At 37.6% G+C, this 23,578-nt stretch overlaps 1 protein-coding gene across 1 annotated transcript; it reads left to right on the forward strand.

Moving 5' to 3' along the window:
- The first annotated feature begins 2,714 nt into the window (after nt 1–2,714).
- Nucleotides 2,715–23,141, forward strand: sdcbp2 (syndecan binding protein (syntenin) 2). Its single transcript, XM_042492477.1, has 7 exons — nt 2,715–2,862; nt 8,962–9,013; nt 10,501–10,597; nt 16,421–16,521; nt 18,744–18,908; nt 21,459–21,634; nt 22,931–23,141. The coding sequence occupies exons 2-7, from the start codon at nt 8,963–8,965 to the stop codon at nt 23,124–23,126; spliced, it is 786 nt and encodes a 261-aa protein (XP_042348411.1). The 5' UTR covers nt 2,715–2,862; nt 8,962; the 3' UTR covers nt 23,127–23,141.
- Nucleotides 23,142–23,578: the final 437 nt, after the last annotated feature.

Here is a 23,578-nt window from a genome sequence, read left to right on the forward strand (position 1 = left end):
GTCAAAGAACGCCGAGTTCAGTTCAGGTCCGATTAAAGCATATGTAAGAAAGTAGTGTTGTGGTACTCGAGACTAGTCTCAAGACCCTTTTAAAGGGTCAACATGGTTGACAATTTTAGCCAGACTAACTAGCTTTTTTTAAAGTCCAGTTTTAGTTTTACTAACAGGAATTTGACCTTTTCAAAAACCATGTAAATGTATGGACTATCTTTCTGTGTGTTGGAATCCAAGTGTGTGTGTCCCACTGGCAAACTAATCGTTGTCACTGCACTGCACTCATATAGCAGTTATAGCAGTTATCTCGACCCATGTCAACATAGTGTCCACCCTTTGGTTCCTCCAGGTTAAGACTGTAGTGCTGTCAGCACTGTTGCCTTTGTTAGCATTGTTCATGCTGTTAGCCACCAGCTCAACCAACTCCATGTTGAGAGCTGTGTGCAGACAACCTCTGATATATAGATATGCTCTAAATGTTGTATACAGCTCCTTAAGGGTCCAGGGTGTGGGATTTATTGGTGTATTTTGGCAGACATGTAATATACCATAATAAGTAAGCTTTCTTAAATGTATAATCACCTTAAAATAAGAATTTTCATGCTTTTGTTTCATTTGAATGAGCTGTTTATATCTACATAGGGAGTGGGTCCATGTCAATGGAGTCCACCATGTTTCTACAGTAGACTGGAATGGACAAACCAAACACTGGCCATTTGGGTTTTCATGCTGGCCACCATTTCTTCCAGGGAGAAGTTTAAGCTGGCAGCAATACTCACTACTAGATGTCACTAAATCCCACACACTGTTCCTTTAACACTGATGGGCAACTTCTGCAAAATGAGTATATATGTATGAATGGGTGTGTCTTTGGCAACAACTATCTTCTAAGTTAAAAACATATATTTCACTGAGTAACACAGCATGAATCAATCATGTGTTATCTCCTTAAAAGATAAATGGGAGCCTGATGCTGAAAAAGGCACCAATTTCACATACAGGTCAGTGAACTCATCATGAGGAGGGCTGCTCGGCCTGTGGAAACAGTTGCATAATGTCTTCTCTGGCTTTGGGAAAGCTTGGTCAAGTCTGAGGAAATAAGAGACGATGTCCTCAGCCATTGGTTGCATGATGGGAAATGCAGTACCCTTTTTTTCTGAAGCTAAAATCAAGATCTCTGCCTCTGTGGCACCTATTTGACCATTATGTATGTATTTACGTGTATATAGTATGTATGTTTCTATATATCTATTTATGTATTTGTTTATTTTTTAATCTGTCTCTGGTGAGTTCCCCAACTTTATAAAAGTGCAATTCTGAATCACTGAATCACTTTATAAAATGAAAAAACTAATTTGGTTTTTAATAAATAACTCTAAATCCTGACATTTCAGTTTAACCCTTTGAAACCTGGAAAAACCTCATTTGGGTTGTGCTGTGTTTGGATGCCTTTCACGTGCATTTAAACCTTTGAAATATGAATGCATTGGTTGGATTTCTTCTGAAAAGATGGCTAAAAAGGCACTGAGCAATTTGATAAGAAATCTCCCACAATGTGACCCCACCTCCAAAAAAAAGAAAAAAAAAAAAGAAAAAGAAACAGGACCAGTTTCAACAATCAAATGTGTTAAAAGCCTAAGTACGCAACTGTGGAAAATTCCAACTTTACTGGAAATGATTTAATAATGGAAAATGACAGATTTGCATTCTGTATTTTAGAGCTCTGGAGTCATCAGTTATGAATTTGGTAGCTCAAAGTCAGTGTCCTTGTACACCTTAGAATGGAGTGTTTTAATGATAAAAATGTAACTGACATTTGAAAAGTGAAAATTGAAAAAAAAAGAAGAATTTTTTCAACTTATTCAAACTTTATGATTCCATGGCAGGATCAAATTTAATTCATGTTACGGGAGTGTCAGGTTTGAAGGTATCTCTGATAGTATTTATTTTCAAACAACACAATTATTCTTTGTTTCCAGTGCTGCTAACATTTATTGTCATTATGACTTTCCATTGGCCATGGAAGAATATTTTCTGAAATAAACCAATATGTAAGGTTGGGCTTTTAATAAGGGGATTTTTTCCATGTGATCATCTTGGTTGTTGTCTTGTGTCTTGTAAACCCATATGGGCTGGGTATCATATTGTTGAAACTAGTCAGTATGTTGTATTTATTGAAAATAATTCATTTTATGTGTTTTTTCCATCTAAAAACATAGTGGCATTGTAACAAAAACCTGGCATTTAAAGGGCTGGAATTCTGCAAATTAATGAATATTATATAATATAATATTTATATTTAGGACTCATGTTGGTTAAAAAATTAACTCAGTGAAGGTAGAAAATCATATTAATGTATATTTTTTTTAAACTTGATTTTGAAAAGCACATTTTGTGCACAGAACTATAGGAGTGTGTGGGTAATACTAAAGCTGGAAGGAAAAGCGATATCAGGGGGGTATTGGGAGGCCCCAATGGTCATCTTTGCCCACAGCCCCCAAAAAGTCTTGGATAGCCCTTGGAGCAGAGGACTGTCTCCTTAAACTTGTCACTAGGACAACGATATGCACAGTGGGCTCAGTAGGTCATGATGATGATGATCATAAACTCTGTTTCATGAAACAAAATGATGGAAACATTTAGTCAAAGTTCATGTGACCGATACGGGGCGGGGCTGAAACGTCATCACTGATTGACCCGGTCTACACGGACCAGGGACCAGGAAGCCAGCAGTGACATCACTTTCCAGAATTCCCCTTCAAGCTCGACGAAGAGCCACAGCTACGAGGGCAGAAAAACAGAGAATTAACGGAGTTTACTGCTGTCTGAGAACTGTTTCAGCTCATTTCACAACCAACACACATCAAGGTGAGTCTCTCTCTAACAAACCTTTAAACCAAACCGCCTCTTACGGAAACTGTTCCTCCCAGGTTTCGTTTACCTAATAAGCTAACGTTTACCGACACACTGCTAGCTCCCTGCTCCCCTGCTGTTTATGTCGAAACAAAGACGGTCTGCAAAGCGACTCGAATAAAGGCACTAACATTATTTCATGTATCTTTTAATGTGTTCTAATGTATATTTGTTAGCTTGCTGCTACGTCTGTCTGCGTGCCTGAACCAGCTAGCAGCGGTTGGTTAATTTTTAATGTTAGCATTGATGCACTGTAACGTGGGTTTGAAGCTTTTTGACGTAGCCTGTCGTGTGATATAAACATATCCATAGCTGGTTACGCTCTAAAAATACATACAGGCGTTTACCTTAATATTAGAATATGAAGAGAACGCCTTGCAATTATCATTAAGCTAACGTCATTTAAGCCCTACGTATTATCTCTGAGCCCGTGTTGTTATAGCGTTATTACAGCTAGCTAGAGGCGTCTGTTTGATTAACGGTAAATTAAATGTCTTAATGTGTTACTTAAATACACTTCAATACATTGTGGCTCAGTTAACGGGTCCAGTAGAAAGGGTGTTGGGTCAGTTCAAAGCGGCAACAGACCTCTGTTCCGTTTTACCGTTGTGTCAGTCCTCCTCCCTCCCTCCCTCCCTCTCCCTTTGCCTGTTTCCCAGTCGTGTCAATAGACCGGAACAAGCTGCCAAGAAGACCACATTCTTGTATCTAACCAATTCGTTCAGGCTTACTGAAGTTAGCACCCTGTTTTCTCTCCAGTTTCCATTAAATGCTTTTGCTTGGCTTTGCTAGCTCCGTACTTTCAGGCTGAGCAGCAATGAGCACAACAGTGATGTGAAGCCTCTTCCTGAACTGTTCTCAGTGCATTTAAAATATACTCATCAAACGTTTTACTAGCTTCTCTCCCATTTAGAAACGTTGGAAATGTCCTCTTACATTTCCAAGAACGTCTTGTCCTCGTTATTAGACGTGCAACTCCAGGAGGGAGTCACGGATTAGGTTATGTCATTGCAAAAGCTGCCCAAACTCTAATTTTTTCCAGGCTTAGGGGTTGTTATTTATTGATCAGAAACGGTGGGTAGCTGGGGTGTGACTTTTTTCCCCTCCCTAAAGCTACAAATATTTTTTCTTGAGCCTCCCCGAGTGACTTAGAGAAAATGCATGTCCCTTCCCTACACTGTAAATTATTTGGTTTTAACCCGTTGAACCTGTGCAACGAGCAATAAAGGAAGTGACCCAGAATTAGTAAAAAAATAATTAAAAGTACGAGAAAGACGACCTGGCAACAGGAGAAAAAAGATAGGAAGAAAAAAGAAAGTTATTAGAAGGGGAATTACCTGGAAAAGGTGCTTTGAAATTATTATAATTTTGTAATGCTATTTGAAATATGTAATTGTCATAACTTTTCCTTTGCTTTTGTTCCTTTTTCCCTAAAGTAGTAAAATGTAAAAGAAAATTGCTTGAAAACTGGTAAGGATATCAACACAAACAAAAAAAAATAAAGTAAAAAAACAAGGCAAACAAGACTTGTAAAAAGTGCTTAAAAATTCTAATATTTCTACAATATAATTTAAAATAATAAATTATGATAATGGTAAATATAGTTTTTCCATAGCTTTCTTTTGTTTTTCCTTTGGCCTTTTTTCCCCCATAGTGTTTTTTTTTTTTTTTTTTTTTAAAGTTGCTGATCATTTTTTTCCAAACTTTTTTAAATAAATCACACCAATTTGCTCAGAGTTCAAAGATTCAAATACTCGTGAAAGCCATCTGAAAGTAGGGTAAGAAAAGGGATGTTGCTCCAGGTTTCAAAAAGTTAAAAACGGACCCTGTGATGTTTGAAATTTCAAGGTCGAAGACTAAATCCTGGAGTTGAAAAAAGCTTTTTTTTTTTTTTAGCTTGTTCATGCCCCCACATAAATAACAAACAGTCCCTTATTCACTTATATCTCAGGCCAGCTAATCCAAATGAGGGAGGAATATAAAGCGAGCAAACAAACACAGCTGTAAAGTAAACACTAGAAGGTATTAAATGTCCCTCTGTTTCCACTGACACAATGATGCACTTGTCTGTGAGGACTGAGAATAACAGAGTAGAGTAGTGGCTGGAGTAGCTTGGAGAGTGGCAGTGATGTGATTGTGGTCAGAATGATTTGTTTATTTTAGGGACTTGATGCATTTTTCCCTTACTGGCATCAAAATGAATGTTAACCACATATCCTACCTCTTTGTGTACACAGCATTTCAACGTAGACTCTTCAAAACTTTTGAATAGACTTATTATTTTGTGATGGGCTACAGTATTAGCTTTTGGTGGACATTGTATGTGATGTGATTGAGCAAGAAAGGGGGTCAAATCTTTCTATTTGATTAGATTTTTCATACTGTTGTCTGTATTTGGCTTTTTTATTCCGTTAGTAGGGTGGTCAGGATTTTTGTGGTTTTATACCATACTGTTATCCTCCTCACATCCTTCCTGTTCCTTATTGACTAAGAGTTGTGCTCACACGTCTTGTGACTGTGACACACAGTTGTCACAATGACAGCGTGGTGAAGAGAAAGGATAATAAGTCATAATGCTTCAATCCTCAGCACTTTATTCACACAAAATTAGAAGCCTAAAGTGGATTGGTATCTGTAACATGATCAATCCACATTGAATAAAGTTTCTTTGAAATTGACATTTTTAAATTATTTTTTTCCGTTACCACTTCATTTAGTCTTGGCAGGTTGTGGCTCAGTTTGACCTCATGTTACCTTATAATAAATTGAGAAATAAAGTAGGGGTTGACCAATGTTGTTTTGGCAGGGCTGATACTGATACAGATTATTAGTGATTAATGAGACTGATAACCGATATTTGGAACCGATATGCATTTACAATAAAAATGAATATATTTCTGTCAAAATTTAGAATTTTGTAATATAACAAACTTCAGCACAAAACTTTGTTTGAATGCATTTAGCAGATGTTTAATCAAAACTGAAACTTTCAACATCATATACAGCAAGTTCCCTGCAACAAAAAAAAAGTTAAGTGAAAATTCAAATTAAAAAAGGAATAAATAAAATAAAATGTTGTGATGTGTTGACATTTATTGCATTTTTTCAACTACAAATTATGTCCCCAAAGGAAAGCTTTTTTTAACATCTGTATTATCGTATAAGATTAAGTTTTCAATCTGAACATCTCACTTTTGTCATTTCAAACAATTGACTGGATTCTTCTATTGGGTCACCAACAGTTTAATGTGTGTTTGTAATATCAATAACTTATGCCTTAAAAAATAGATACTTGGGCGGTGTAACAATATGTAAATGTCACATGAAAATATTGTAATACTATGCTGTATCAATCTTTCCCTTGCCCCTACTGTAATGTAGCACTTAAAACCAGGAAAAGACAACACTTAGGATATCAGATATTCAAAATTTAAGACGATATCTAATCTCATATCATGGCACTGATGTGATATGGATAAATTGCCCAGCTCTACCCTGAGTTAAGGTATGGAATTTGTTTCAGTTGTAGAACTGCAACGATGAGCTGATAATCAGTTTGTTATGTTTAAAACATGACAAATATTTCAAAAACATGAGAAATGGGGAATGAGCAATTGAAATAACAAACAAACAAGGAAATGACCTGAAAGAAGTGCTTTAAAAATTAATAATTCTGTTAAATAATTTTAAATATGTAATTATGATAGTTAAAAATATAGTTTTCTGAACATAAAAAAAACTCCAAAGTGAGTAATTTCTTCCAGTTTGCAGAACAGTTCTTGTTAAGTTGCCCAGTGCCTTTTTTCCCATGTATTCAAAAGAAATTAAATTGATTTGCTCAGATTTGAAGGTTTAAATGTCTAAGAACGTACAAAATTGATGTCAAAGGGTTTGGAAAGTAAGAACTTTTTCAAACAAAAATGGCATAAAATTGTACGGTTGCCAGGTCCTCATATGTTAGTATTTGTTTTTCTTAGTTTCCTGTAATAATAAACTGAATATCTTGGTTTTGAATTGTTTCCCTTGCACAAATTTTCTGATATTTCATACACCAAACAGTCAAAAAAAATTGCATAAATTGAACACAAAAGAGATACTTTATTAGACAGTTGACAGTAGTAGAGACTGACACATTAACACATGAAGAGAGTGTGATGACGTGCAGCAAAGGTCCTGAACTTGACTTAAACTGGGGACACTGCTATTTACACTGTGTGCACTTTAGACCAACAACATTTTCATTGTAGCACTAAATCTAAATGGTGTGCATGAGAAGCAGCCAATATCTTGTGTTTTTTCCAAATAACTATTAACACCAGGGCACAGGGAGAGGTGAGAGCATTAGTGTATGTGATTGCAAATGAAAGAACTGGATTTAAACAAACGGATGTCAGACTCAGACACACTTGTGTTTATTATCCGTCATCATGCTACTGCATGTTTCAGCCTGTTCTGCTCCATGGTGTGCATAATCTCAGTCAGCTGACTGGCTGTTATCTGACATTTCCTCTTCCCACTTCAGGTTGCTGTTGTGTTTATGTGCTGTGGTAATGAGTTTCTCTCAGTACTTCTGAGTCTTGTTTGGTTGGAGTGGATCACCATTTTTAGGAGCCCTGCAAGCCATTAAGCATGATGTCTTTACTTGAATATTTGTGTTTTTAGCCTCTATGCATGTTTACTCGTGTATTGTGTTTTGTGACAGCCTGTATATAGACCATAGTGTTTTTTAGTGTTATTTCATCATTTGACCTTCAACAGAATGCTTTTTTTCATGGAATCGGTGCGGGGGTACAGCTGCAATGCTGAGCTTGAGAGTAAATAAACATTATAGTAAGACGTTTAATATTCCTTTCAATCTCCCCACTTGTGCTTCTTCTGCCTGCATGTCCTCCTCTCACCCCTACAGTGGTCCATGTATTCATCATTTACAGCAAAAAGTCAAAGTCTAAACTCACATCTACAGCTGATGTTCACGCGGTGGGAAAACAAGATTAGATAAGATGCGTTGCCAAGGTGAAATGATCAACTGTGGCGTCACAAAGTCGTGGCATAAATCAGAATGAGTGCACCTATTATTATCATCATTGTGCTCTCCACGTACCTACAGTGTGTGTGTGTGCAGCCGTCCATTAGCTGACAGGTTGTGGCAGTTTTGCTTTTGTTTTGTTTCTGTAGCTTTACTGTCAAAGCTAAAAAGTGCACAGAGTACTCAGATAATCTGAGCACTGGATCTCCTTGTCTTAGATAAGTTTGTCACTTGCCTGAATGCTTGTAATGAATGCAGCATTAAGCCTAGTTTAATTGTTTGCCTCACCAATGAAAAGATTATTTGAGAAAAACAAAGGTCTCAAAGCATTTTACCAATAAAAAGGTTCTATCTATCTATATACTTTAGCAGTTAACATTAGTTTAAAGGAAATTTAAAAATATAGAGATATATATCGTGTATCGCGATATAGCCTTTAAAAAACATGATAATATTTTCAAAACCTTATTGCCCAGCCCTATGCTGTACCTATATATTTGTTGACATTTCAGTTTGCTCACTGATGTACTGTATTTGCAGTGCAGCCTACCTTTAAAATTTAGCTTGGGTGAAATGGCTACATTTCGAATGCCTGTCAAGCATTCTCAGGTGTTATACTGGTTATTTGTGCTGCCAGATCCTCAGCAGAACATCTAGCTTCCTTGGACTTTATTTTTTTAAATTTTTCTTAATCTGTCAGTCATGTTTGTCATCCTTTTGCCATTTTACACAAACCATTTCTTTTTGTTTCTGTCAGTCTAGAAAACCTTAACAGTTAACAGGATGTTTGTTAAAGCTGCATACAGCTACAGAGTTGGTATTGATTCACGATGGAGTACTCCATCCATAGCATCCCTTTCACATCACAGCGAGCCATTTGATTCAATATTAATATAGCATACAGCCTAATGGAGTATAAAGGTAATGGATGACATTAAGGTAATAAGAGGTTGTCCCAGTCAGCCTGTCAGTCTCCATCCTACCTTTCTTCAGGTCCTTCTCTCATAGCTGTTTGTGTCTCTCCTCAGGATGTCCCTGTATCCATCCCTGGAGGACCTCAAGGTCGACAAGGTTGTCAGGGTAAGTGTGTTGTTGTGAATTGATTTAGACAGAAACATCTGTCTGGAGATAATTAGCTCTGTGGTCTGCAGCAGAGAGGAAGCAAATTATTTAGCTATTTTTGGCATGATAACCAAACCAGCTTTTGCTTCCTGTTCATATGTGCAGAAAGCAAGTATGATTCTAGCCTGTAAGGATGACAGAAATATAGCAATATAGCACAGGGGGATTAATAATGCAGACAGACTCAAAATTTTATTTTTTTTGCGAGTGTCTAGTTCTAAAAGGGCACAGCGCAGATTTTGCACATGAAGTTCAGTTTACTCTTTGGTAATACACAGTCTCTGAAAACCGTCGCCCGATGTGTTTCCTGTGGCGTGGATCTTTCTGAAATTTCACGCAGAAAGCCTGCGGGTTAATAAAACATTCTGTCTTGAAGTGTTATGGGAAATGTAGCATCAAGAAGTTTTCAATGCTTTAGGGCATAAGGGACCAGATGTCAGGCTGTCTCTGGTCTCTGCTACATGATTTGACCATTCTGTCTTTAGTCTGTCTCTTGTGAGCAGCGTTGCCAAATTGGGGTGTTAAATTGAGGTACAGGAGCCTTAAAATGCCCATGTTTTGAGTGAAATGATCATATGTGAGTCATAACCATGGGAACAGAAATGCATAAATGTGTTTTGTTTTACAAAACAGGCATTCAAATGACTTTCAGTCACACCTGCAAATCTACCAAATTTGTTGTTGTGTTTTTGCCTTTAGAGCCTTGTTTTAGTGACAGATTATGGGACTATGGGGAAGTCTGTTTATAGCCCAATAAACCATAAAAATAGTTTTAATCTGTGAAGATTATTTTTCTGCAATATCTTATTTTCTGCAATAATCTAAAATCCTGTGGGAAAATCCAGGTGGATTTTGTACAAGAGAAATAATAACGTTAACTGCTGTGGCGGCCTACAAAAAAAAGCAATTCCTGCAGCACTCTTTATATTAAAATGAGTCATCGCAGACTAAGGCTATGTTTAGATGAGAAGGTTTGTCTGAAATATCATGGGCAAAAAGTGGGCCTGTGACATCACCGTTCTGACGGGATCCACGCATTCCCAGTTTACATGGTGACAGAGGGGTTGCGTTTTCAAAAAATTAAAAAAATTAACATTTGCATGTCATTGAGGACACCCTCTGTTGGTGCATTGTTTTAGAGGACGCAGTATGGTGCAATCACTTAATCTGATTACCAATAGTTGTAGTGCTTAGGCCCAAAGTACACTTTTTTCACACTCAACTCACACTTGCTTAAAGCCATCCATTCAGGACCAAGACTTAATACTTACTTTGTTGATTTTTTTTAAAGACATACATTTCTAATGAAGATTAATGTTTCCATAACAACCTCACATCTATCATTTTCCCCCCCCTCAGTTGTATTTCTTTGCCTTTCATCCAATATTTACCATGTGAAGTCTGAGTAAACTTCCAGCTGACTAGTGTGTCTGATTACTTCCCAGGCCCAGGCCCAGTTTGCCCAGACTGCTGCCCCCATGCCGGCCATTACTGAGGGAACCTACCAGCCTCAGCCCGCCACTGCTGTGATGCCATCATCAAGTGAGTCTCACATATAGAGTATTTTAATCTACACTCAGGAAAATTAGTAAAAACTCCTCTTTCTCTACTAGTAACAGAAACACCTTTGCATGAATTTGCTTTTTTTTTTTTTCTCCTGGTCATTCAGTCTCTTTGCTCTCATTTCTTCTGCTGGATATTTGTTGATGTTTTCTATGCGGGAGGTCTGTGAGGCTGAGCTTGTGCTATTCTCTTGAGAAGCAAAGCTCAGCAGTGTTAGGGATGGATAAAGACGAGTGGAATGAGAGGACTGGGATGGGAGGAGGAGTTATGGGGTCTTTGGACAATAACTGGAGTAAATGGGCCCCCCACACCGGCTATGATTTCTCTCTCTTTCCCTCTGAATTTGTGACTGTTTCTGTTTTGTTTCTTTCTTCTTCTCTCATTGTATTCTGCTCGGAGCATGTGTTTTTCTGAGTGAAAATGAACTTTGCAGCACTCTAGACTGAGATGCAAGAAAAGAATGCAAAACGAGGCATCCACAAAAGATTAAAAGTTGGTTAAAGTTGTACAATGGTTCCTTTTGGAGATTACAGAGCAACTCCTCTACTTATTTTCACTCACTTCACCCCCTTTACCCGTTCTCCCACTCATTCAGTTTCTCTGTTTGGATGCAAAATCCTGTGGGCTTTGGCTCTTTTGTTTTTTTCCTCAGCAGAGCTAGCTATGAGTCACCATGGAGACTGGCTCTGGCAGTTGTGCTGGGACAGGGCATGATGGGAGAAAGAGAAGAGGAGGAGGAGTTGATTTGAAAAGGAGGAAGGGTGGGAGAGACCCAGCAGTGTAAGAGTGAGCGTACGTAGAGGAGGAGTTTGTTCTTCTGGTGCGGAGAAGAGAAACAGAGGGAGGTGAAAGGGGACAGAGTCAACACAGGACCTCAGCCTAGCTAGATATGCTTACAGAAAAAATGGCCAAATTTCAAGAAATTGGTAGATTTTGAAAATGATTAAAATTGACCTGGGGAAATGTCCAGACAATGATATTGATTATTATTATTATTATTATTATTATTATTATTATTATTATTATTATTAATTTATTATTGAGAATTGATATAAAATTATTTGGATTTTTTCCCCATCATTGTTGTTTTTTTTGTTCTGGTAATTCTTCTGTTTTTAATTTTTAAACTAATTTCCTGCTAATTATTAGGTAATTTCTTCTCAAGTTTCTCATAGCCTTCTACCACTGTTTCTGAAAGAAATTGAGCCACTTTGCCCAGGTTTCATAGGGTTAAAGCATCAATAAGACATATTAATGGGTAAAGCAGGAGTCGTATTCATCCAGAGGAATTTCTCAGGAGACGTGAATCCAGCTCTTTAATGTGGAAGCAGAAGTCTGAGCTCGGCTGGTGTTTCCCACATGCTGCAGCTCTGGATAGACTTTTGAGAAGAAAGGGGTCAGGCGAGAGGTAAACTGCACTAACAGAGAATAAAAAGAGCATCATCGATTGGCCTCTGTGGGTAGATGTGGAGCAGGTGTGTGTGGGGGAGGTGAATGAAAGAGAGACGGTGATAATACATGCGAGCACAAAAACATAAATGAAGAAAAAACATTTTCTGAAATAATGAAACACATTTAGTGTTTTTTGTTTTAAATATTAGTGACATTAGTGGAGGAGTACAGGGTGAATCACGATGTGCATTTCTCTATCATTTTTTTCATGTTTTGCCAACAACATGTGGGTGTTTCTCTCTCCCTCTCTCTATTGTGTGTCCCATGACTGGAGCTGTCAGCTGTACCTGCACTGTGGGTGATTTCTGAGTGTTTGGGTGGAGTGTGAATGTGTTTTGAAGTTATTTAGCCAACCCATGTTGACTTTAGTCTTGACACCACCTGCTGCAATCATTGCACAGTCATTGTTGTTGAAACAAAAAAAATACTGATTACAGTATTAACTTGAGCTACGTATTGGTGCTGTCTGTAGCTCTAATTGGTTAACCCTTTGAAACCTGGAGCAACATCATAACTTGTGCTGCTTTCAGATATTCAGGAAGTACTCAAACCTTTGAATTAAAAATATGAGGAAAAAAGGCAATAAGCAACTTGGTAAGAAATGTTTCACAAATTACAAGAAATTAGTGGATTTAGAAAATTATTTTTAAAAAGCAAGTCTCGTTTGCCTTCTTGTTTTGTTTTCTTTTTCTTTTTTCATTTTTTATTTGTTTTATTTTTTAAACTAATTTTCCTGTACCTTTTACTAATCTCTTGCAAATTTTGGGGTAATTTCTTGCTCATTACCTTCTTCCCTTGTTTTTGAAAGAATACAAGCCAATTGGCTCAGGTTTCATATCAGCTTTTGAGATATTAGTATGATTTGCGTTCTTAATCTAAAAACCTTCTAATAATACATGGTGAATCTTTATTCAGGTAACGCAGTGCAAGAAGACCAAAATGTAAAAAGGATCAAAAATACTTTCTGATCCTTAAAGGGACAGTTCACCTGAGAACCAAGAACACATCTATTTTCCTCTTACCTGTAGTATTGTGTAATAAGTTGATTATTTTTTATTTTTATTTTAGTGGCTAAACAGTTCCTTTAATAAGGTTTAAGTAATTTATATGAAAGTCCAGTACAATATTAAATAGTGAAACTACATGAAAAATCAGCTCAGTCTTAGTTTTGCAGCTATAAGGTCACTAATATTAAGACAAATGGAAATTTTGGCCTGATGATGGTGACAGATAAAAAAAGTTATTACAGTTAATCCTAAGCGGAACCTAAATGTATGCATTAATTTTATGGCAATTTATGTTGTTGAGAGATTTCATTAAAAGCCAGACATGTCAATCTGCTGTTTGCCTCAAAGGAAAAGTCATCACCAAAGTCATTAAGATTCATCATGTGGGAAGTATGAATATCTGTATCAAATTTCATGGCACTCCCTCTAACAGTTGCTGAGATATTTCTGTCTGGACCAAAGTTGTGGACCAGCAACACTGCCATCCCTACAGCACGCTAATAACATGATTATCTTATTCTATTGCAGTGCAGGAGAACTGAATAAATGAGCTCAGCTACTACAGTGGTCAATGTGTTGTGAGACCACCTAAAGAGACATTTATTTCTAGTAATTGCAGTCCTTACATGATTTATGTGCTTTCTTAACCTTTAAAAAAACAGGCTAATAGGCTTGATTTCCTTCAAAAACAAGGGCAAAGGCACTGAGCAACTTAAGAAGAAATGACCCAGAAATAAACAAGAAATTGGTTAAAAGAAAAAGAAAGTTACCCCAAAAAACAATCATGCAAACAAAAAACACAAAAAAGTTTAAAAGAAAAAAAAAAACACATGAGAAACAAAAAATAATTTTAAATATTTAATTGTGATCATTCTAAATATAGTTTTTTTTAAATCTAAAATAATTCCTTGCATTTTGTGGGACATCTTTTGCCAACTTGCTCATTGCCTTTTTCTCTATGTTTCTAAAAGAAACCAAACTTTTTTTCATGGTGTTCACAGGTTTAAAAACTTGTGAAAAGCGTGTGAATGCTGCTCAAGTAAAGTGATAACAATCCAGGTCAAAATTAGTCGAATATTTGCTAAAATGCAGATATAAGGTGGTCACAAGCCCTAAAAGAAGTCAAGTCAACCTCAACAGTAGCTACGGTTACATGCACAACAACATTCTCCTATTATTCTGAATATGACAGTATCCTGAATTTGAGGTGGGTCATTTAAACAGCATATTTTGTATAAATGTTCACAATTAGGCTGTTTCTTGAATTAAGATTTTCAGATTAAGATATGTAGAATATGCAAGACGCTTTTCGTTGTGCCCCAGTTAAACCGTAGACCGCCTTTCTTCTTGGCACTCCACATTAAGTTTGCCAAGTATTTGTCAAGCACACAGGAACATTGTAAATGGGTAGTTAACTCCAAATAACTGACTAGCTTCCTTTTTCGTGCATGTCACTTTGCAGCCACTACCTGTTTTAGCTTATGCTTCTTTTTTCTAGCGCTCACTACCTTCCTTACATATCCTTTCTTTCACCTTTGCCAGGAGAAATGCAGTAATCATTGCTCTGCTGCAAGGGCAACGACAGGCCCTTGTTGCCAGAAAAGTGATGCAGTCAGTGCAGGCAGGCAAGAAGAGGGACAGCCAAGTACATGCTGTCCCAACAGGGAGAGGACAGAGGAGACAGTAAAACAGGAAGACAAAGCTTTTACCATAACATATATTTTTGATCTGTAATAGTGTGTAAGAATTCAAAGGAGAAACTTGGATAATATCGTGGAACTTAAGTTCTACTTCACCAGCTTTTTAGAAAACTGAGGAAAAGACCAAAGTGACGCTATCTGACCAGCTATGGGCCTTATGACTAATGTGCTACTAAGCATTTGCATAAAAGCTTTGTGTGTGCATTTCTACATCATTGTAATATTTAACCCTTAGGGCCCACTTTCCGTATCACTCTGCGCACAAAATGCACTTTTCAAAATCAAGCTATAAAAAAACCCCCAAAACATTAATATGGTTCTCTACTTTCATAGAGTTTTTTTTAAACCAACATCAGTACTAATCATAAAGATCTAATATTCATTAATTTTCAGAATTTTAATCCTTTAAATTTTTGCTTTTTGTCATGATGATGTTTTAGATGAAAAAGAAAGAAGAAAAAAAACAAAATGAATTTTTTCATTTTGTAGTAGTAGTAATTTTTTATGATGATTGCAGCCGTGGAAATAGCATGTATTTTCTCCATATGTCAATGGCATAAATGGTTTAAAAATGCCTTCCTTGGATGGAAAAGAGCAAAAATGACAAATTCCAAGGCAAAAGCCCAGAAAAAATACAATGCTTGTTGTGATGCTGTAATGGCTATTGGGTCAAAAATGGCAGTTTGAATGGGTTTCAGTGATGCATTTTTTATAATTTAAGTGTCATTTACGACATTTATTGCACGTCTATCCATCCAGGAAGGGGGACCTTGTTACAGGGTTTTTTTGGGGAGTCTTTCCTGAGGCAGTGTGAAGGTCTAAGGACAGAGGGATGTCATATGCTGTGAGGCCCTCTGAGGCAAACTAGGTTTTGTGATAATGGGCTTTATAAATAAAATTGAATTGAATTGAATTTAATGAACAGTATGAATGCCACAATTTTGTTAACACTGTTTATTTAAGACTTACTATAGGAGCTGAGCTGGAAATTCACAGATTAAACAAAAATTCACAATATTGCCAAAATTTATGCCATATGCATGAACACAGCCAAAATGATCAAAAAATGAAGAATGAAAGCTTGTAAAATGTGTCTCTTCGGGTGAAACAGAAACGAACACACATGGATCATTGCTAACACTTGATGATAGGGGCCTTTTCATCATAGCAAGGAACTGAATACTGATGCCAGGAAAATGTTACTATGCCGCAACACAAAGTGCTCATTATCAGCATTCTTCCAAAGGGTCGGCTCAGTGTAGCTCAAGCAGGACCTTGCTGTGATGAATAAATGATAAAATGTAAGAAAGACTGAGCTCAGCTAAAAAGACACTTAAAGTATGCCTTAAACAATGTTTGTACACTTGTGAATCCAAAACAACATAAAATGTAAAATTAAATGGAGTCTAAGTAGCTTTTGTTCAATTCTGCACGTGACTAGAAACCCTGAGGTAGGGTTCTAAGCAGGACATACAGTACGTATTAATGTATTCATTATGTAACATTTGATCTTTTTTTCCCTCTTGTCTCCTACCAACCACCTGTCTGTCACTCTCCACCTCTCCCACCTGCTCGGCCTCCCTCCATCTGTCTTCGGCTCCCTCTTTCACCCTCCCTCCCTTCTCCTACACTTGTTTCTCCAGGCTTGTACCCAAACCTGGAGGAGCTGGGAGACTACATGGGTCTGGTCCTTAACAGTGATGAAGTCCAGAGGAACCTGGCCCTTATACCTGTGGCTGACAATGTAAGTCGTTGTGCATTTCCTGGGGATCCTGAGTGCTTGCATGTATACATCTAAAAATTTGGATGTATTCTTGAGAGAGAGAAGAATTGCACTAAGCACTATGACATTGTCTGACTTGTTTAATTAAATAAAAAAAACGACAACACAAAAGGCCCGCTTTAGACAAGTTTAAACAACTGTGAACAGACTTTGATGTGTAAAATCAGAAGTTTCTCATTAATATCGCCATACAGTCCAAAAAGTGTTGTCTTTATAATTGTAATTAAAACATAAAACCAGTTATTAAAAAATACTGGTCACACTGAAGGAGACTTATGCTTTTCTGTATTTTGTCTCTTATATGGTCTTGAATGTAGTGTTAAGGTGAAGGATGCTTGTATTAAATGTGGACAGAGTTTGAGATACTGATGTAAATGTGCGTAAAAGTAACCCCTGTCAGCAAAAATCTCAGGATTTGCACTGTTTTGAAGCCTCTAGTCTCCACTGGGTCACTTAGGTGAAGCTCTATTATTGTTCAAAGTCAGAAAGGATCATACTTGATGATGTTTGTTTTATTATATTGTGTCTGTTTTTATAAATGAATTAATTAATGAAAAGAATAAATTAAAAAAGAATTAACATAACATAAAATGAAATAATTTAAAAAATCCAATTTAAAGGTTGGGTTTAGAAGCTTTTATTAGGGATGCTACGGTCAGGGAAACATGGAAACTGGGTTTCTGTTGTGATATTCTACCTATTTCAGGTATTTTTTCTGCTGGAACATGTGCTGTTGTGTTCAGAAGCCTTTATTTGTGATTTATAATGAGAAAAAGTATGGCTTCACACAGTCATTCCCCAGCTGAAAGTACCCTGCTACATGTAGCTACGTGCTAACATCTGGGAAACATGTCAATTTGATTGCCAACGTTGTTATTTCTTCCGTATGCAGTTTTGTTTAGAAGCTTTTACTGTAGATTTTTCACAGGAGACAGTCCTGCTATTTGCTGTTATAGTCATTCATTGACTGAAAATACACTGCTAACACACCTGCAGCTTCATGCTAATGTAAGGGAAACATGTAAACTAGGTTGTTGATATTGTTTATGTCTACCTATTGTAGATCAAATTCCTGCTGAAACATGTCAGGACATGTTATGGGCAAAAAAGTGCTACTGCACATTTCCTGGCTGCAAGTAGACTGATTTGTGCAGCTTCATGCTAATGTCAGCAAAACATGTAAAGGGTTTTCAGTGTTGATCATTTATTTCCTGATTTTGGGCCATATTTCTGTTGGAACAGCGCAGTCGTGTTTTGAGGCTTTTATTGGTAGTGTTTTTTATTTTCATTGTAAAAAGTTTAGCCATTCTGTGCTACAGTCATTCCTGCAATGACTGTGCAGAAACGGAGAAAGACGACACACCCGGAATTGCTGACCAGTCAGAGCAGAGTGGGTTAGAGAGACAGGTGCGAAAACAGTGTTACAGACAGAGGATGAATTCAGGTGTTTTAGCACAAAACAGTGTTTTTGACTGTTAAAGTATGTCAACATCTCCTAGGGGAAACCTTAAATACAGGCGTGAACCTGAAAATGAGCATAACAGGTCCCCTTTAAAGCCTCTCGCTTCACCCTATCAGTCGTCTGTGATTAAAAACCAGTTTTTTCGTGGATGGAGCCATGAGCTGTAGATCTATCCAAGCACAACAGTGTTCTGTTCCTGGAGATCCACATTACTGAGTGACTCACTGCAGGCCTGGAGCAGTGTGTGGGAGGGTGTGAGCTCTTCACTCCCCTCCATTTGCGTGTGTGTGTACGCGCACATGCGGATCCTGCAGATGTCAAGGCTCTTGCAGCACCCCCGCTTGTCAGCTGGCATTCAACCATCTGTGTTCTCTGCCATTTGCTGATATCTTCACCTCGACCATTATTTTTCTTATGTTTTTTAATTTCTCCATTGTGCGTGCAAAGCATGGTAATGATGAAGTTTTCAAAAGCAATGCCTGAAGCGTTCCTGATCTCATTCAGCGGTGGAGGAGGAGATGAATTTGAATCCTCCCACATGCCTCTATTTGATGCAGCATTCCTTTTTTATCTTTAGCTGAATTTTAATGTTACATGCCTCTTTAATCCTTTCTTCCTCTCGCCTCTGTCTCACCCCCACTCAATTTCCCTCTCATTCTCTCTCAACACACCTCCTTCACTTTCACACCTTCCTCGCCGTCTGGCTGTCCCCCCTCTTCAGCAAGTGGCAGTGCCCGCCAGCTCAGGTGTTGCTGGGATGGTGCGGCCAGTGACGGGGGCGGACATCGGCATCAGGAGGGCAGAGATCCGCCCAGGGCTGCGGGAGATTATCCTCTGCAAGGACCAGGATGGGAAAGTGGGACTCCGGCTCAGGGCCATCGACAACGTGAGTCAGCATCACAAAATTTTTGACGGACACATGTTCTCACATGAATTATTCAGCCCAGACTGACTGTCATAAACAGTCCCTCCCCTTTCATAACATACTGATGACTGAGAAAATCCACACTACGTCTTCTCCTAAACACAAGATCTGAGTCAAATCCTGTTTTACTTTGTGTAAAGGCGGTATACGATTTTATCGAGAATCACGATGAAAAAAAGCCCCTTTTCCACTGCACAAAACCCTGCTAACCAAGGGTATTTTATGGCTTTGGCCTTGATCTGCATTGATGGAAAAACTACTGCCAGGTGAATATGCTAATTTAGCCCCTTAACTAGCAAGGTGCACCCATGCACTGACGCAAAATACCACCTGTCTCCGCCCAAGCAGCGCTCTAACATCAATCCAAGTTTTCACCAAATTTTTAAGAGACAGACTGAATAAGTAAGAGATATATAAAAACAAGTAACTTTTATTAAGTTTTCACTGGCCTCCATGCTGCTCTCTACTGTTAAACTGTTCTTTGGCTAGTCTGTGATACTGTATATGTACACACCAGTAAAAAAACACACACAGAAAGGCATACTCATCTGCTGCAGAGCCGTGTGCATGGCTCTGCTCTACTTGTAATGGGAAAGGAGACTTAAGCCTATTTTCGATGGATTTATCTGTGTTTAAAAAACCCACATACACACGCTAACTTAGGTTGAAAACAGGTTTAAGTTGAGAAATTTCAGGTGGTTGCAGTCTGCAACTTCACCGCTAGATGCCAGTGAACCCCATACACTGGACCTTTAAGAATGTTTCTTTCTCAGTAAAAAAAAAAAAGATTAAAAAGAGATGTCCTTTCTGTGACATGTTCAGATTATTTGTATGTTAACATTAAGTGATTACAGAATATTTTAGTGCCATTGTAAGATTTTTAAGCATAATACATTGCTTATATGCAGAAAACGTAAATAATTATTTTGGCCAGGATAATTATGACAATAAATTTTCAAATCATCCCATGCCTACTCAGTGTAAACACTCAAGATTCTCTTTATTTGGAGCATCATGACCAACATTTTGATTGCTAAGGTCATAAGGTTTTGCAAAAATAAAACCCCCAAAAAACACCTCCAACTAGTCAAACCCTTCATGGGTTGGTGGTGTTATTTACAGTGAGATTTGTTTATTTAAAATTGTGTTAATGCACAAACCCTGTATATGCACATCATGTCATTGTATTTAAACTGTCAAATCATATAACAGTATAGTCATTTTAAAAAGATGATGTTAGCAGCTAAAACAGGAAATGGGTGATGTTCATTATTCATCTAAGAGCAAGTTAGCAAAAGTTAATGTATGTAGCCAATTTCATTCCTGGTGGAAGCACAGTGTGCTGCACAAAGTGTGAGGTAGAAGCAAAGCCAGCAACTGACCATAAAGGTCAATCAAATCCCTCAAAACTAACAATAAAACCTCATAAAAATAGTAATTAAAATGAAGAATACAACAATAGGAGATACAAAGTCGAGACTCGCACACTTTTTGCCTCTCTGATAGCTAAACGGCTGCTTGAGTAGATTGTAGTACATATCCAGTAGAAATATGGATTTGTTTTGTATGTTTTTTGTTGTTGTTTCTTTTTTTTTGTTTAGTTTGTTTGTGTTTTTTTTTCTCAGAATTACTAATGGATTTTTTATTTCAGTAATTTTCAATTATTATCATTATTTTATTTAGTGATTTATTGTTTTATAACCAGTGTGGAAAAAAAGTTTAATAAAGTATTAATGAAAAATAAAATAAAACATGAAAAGTCATGAGTTAGAGTTGATTAAAAAATGTTAAAATTGATTAAATAATAATACTAAAAGTAGACCATTAAAATAGAATAATACATATGATTTAAAATAAGTAAGAACTAAAACAAGAACTAAAAACTGGATAAAATTAGATAAAAAGACCAATAAAATATGACAGTAAAACCAACAAAAAAAGAGCAATTGAGAATAAATGTCCTGTCAGATAAACCAACAGACACTGAGTGAATTTTGATACTTCGCCAATTTGCAGCTGGAAACAGGCTTTTGAATTGAGCTAATTATTCAGTTTGGGTTGACTTGCACTCATATGGTTGGCATCGTTTGCAATGACTCAAATGAGTTGGCAAAAAGACACGATTCAGTGTATTGATGATAGATGTACTGCTGAAATGACACAGCACACCTGACTTTAGAGGCCGCCAGATCCTTCAAATTAAGGGCATTGTTCCAATCAAATAATGCCATTCTATTGCATGGACACAAAGTGAAGCAATTCCTTTAAAATGATTGATTAGACACAAGCTTTCTGTTGTTTTCACTGCATATACCATTCATTGTCTCAAATATCTTGCAATATCTTTCTGTCTTTATCAACACTTTATCTCCTCCTCCCCCCTCCTTACCTCCTTCCTCTTTAGTTGCTCCTCTGTTTTCTCTGCTTTTGTCGGCGTCTGCCTTCTGTCTCTTCTCTCTCTGTCCCTTTCTTGGACTCATTTTGGAACGCTTTATCTGTTTCCTCTCTCAGGGAGTGTTTATCCAGCTGGTGCAGGCTAACTCCCCTGCGGCCCTGGCCGGCCTGCGTTTTGGTGACCAGGTCCTTCAGATCAACGGGCAGAACTGCGCCGGCTGGAGCGTAGACAAGGCCCACAAAGCCCTGAAGGCGGCAGCCGAGACTCGCATCGAGCTCGTGGTCAGGGACAGGTTAGTAATACACTGAGGATGCAGGATTATAAGAGTGCGTCATAAACCTTCTCAGTTAGTGTCATGTTTGTTTTCTAAGCTCTCATCATCTTAAATGTGCACAGCTACCATGGTGGCAGTCTTTGGTCTCATTTATCGTGATGTTAAAGGAAAAGTTTTGCCTGTTCATACCAGACTGTAACGGTTCGAACATACAGTGACCGTGCTGCTCTGCAGTTCCACGGTATCTGCTTAAAGCAAAAAGGTTTGGCTCCCTCTGCTGGCTGCTCCGTCACTTGCACTTCCTGCTCAGCGCTCCTTTTAGTTTTGTTTTCAAGTAGTTTCAGTTTTTTTTGTAATTCTCATTTTATTGCTTATGGGAACGCATAAAAAACCCAAAAAACAAATGAATATGAAGACTTTTCAATCATGTAAAAAGGGAAAATAAATAGATAAATAGATAAATAAAGAAAAGAAATAAGTGAAGTAAATAGGAAAAAAAGGGGGAGGGGTGATTAAATAAATAAAAACATTAAATGAAGGGGTGAAAATAGAGAAGCAAACAAAAAAATACATTCTTTTGGATCAAAACATACACTTAGACAATAGATGATTACTAGTATCAAATAGTTTCTTTTTAGTTTGCATAGATGCAGTTGGCATTATAGGGAGTGCCCACAAAATGACATATCCCTGATGACCTGAGCTTAACACCCTGAGTACTCACAGACAGACGTCCACAGCTGTTCCTGACGTTAGCACTAGCCTGGACTGCACAAACACGTTGTCAGTTAGATGATAACGGCCTAAAAAATATGATTTATTTATATGTAGCTTTTGTAGGTGCCCTGTACCTCTTCGACAACAATCAGTGGCAAAACAACAACAATGAGCATAGATTTGTACCGGGGAACATCTTTTTAACCACCGACAGAGCCAGTCAATAAGTCAAGCTTCTGCCAAATCCAGTCAGAAAAACAGCGAAAAGCACCACCCCCCCACAGACACTTGGCGAGTGCTTTCTCTTGCAGAACATTAGAGTAAGCGCTCGGTGCTGCGGGAGCTGCCATTAATATTCTGCAAGCAGCAGCCTGCAAGCCATGTCACTCCTAGCTGACTCCGATCACACCACAACCCCAAATATGACAAGTCGCCAAATGTATCCATGTTCCCATCTGTTTCTAAGTTTATCATGTTTTCTTGATTGTTATAATACATGTACAAAGACACGAGTGCACTGTGATTTTCAGTAAAATAGTGTTAGGATAGGACTCTTAACATGAAAGCTGTATGCATCCCCTCTGTGTGTGTCTCCAGGCCATTTCAGCGCACCGTCACCATGCACAAAGACAGCTCCGGACACGTGGGCTTCATCTACAAGTCTGGTAAAATCACCTCACTGGTCAAGGACGGCTCTGCCGCCCGCAACGGCCTGCTGACTGACCATTACATCTGTGAAATCAACGGACAAAACGTTATTGGACTCAAGGTCAGGCACTTGTCTTTTCATTAACACTTTGAAACCTTGAGTGACACATCTTTTAGTCCTTTCAGATGCCTTTCATAAGCATTTAAACCTTTGAATTCTTAGCAAATTGGTTTGATTTCTTTTAAAAACATGGCGAAAAGGCATTGAGCATCTTGGTGTGAAATATTTCACAAATTGCAAGAAATCAGTGGTTTTAGAAAATGATTGAAAAAAATTAAATAAGGGAAAATGTCTGATGAAAAAGGAAGAAAGCTAGGGGAAAATATATTTCTAATTATCACAATTTTATGTTTAAAATAATGTTACAGAACTTCTATAGTTTTTAGGAGCTCTTCTGAGGTCATTTCCCTATTTTCTTATCGCTCTCTTCTCTTTTACTATGCTTTTCTATTCTTTCTTTTCTTTTTCTTTTTTATTATTATTATTGTTTTTTTGCTGAAAATTATAGGTCATTTTCTTTTATTTTATTATTTATT

This window comes from Plectropomus leopardus, chromosome 8 (assembly GCF_008729295.1).
Source record: "Plectropomus leopardus isolate mb chromosome 8, YSFRI_Pleo_2.0, whole genome shotgun sequence".
NCBI lineage: Eukaryota > Metazoa > Chordata > Actinopteri > Perciformes > Serranidae > Plectropomus > Plectropomus leopardus.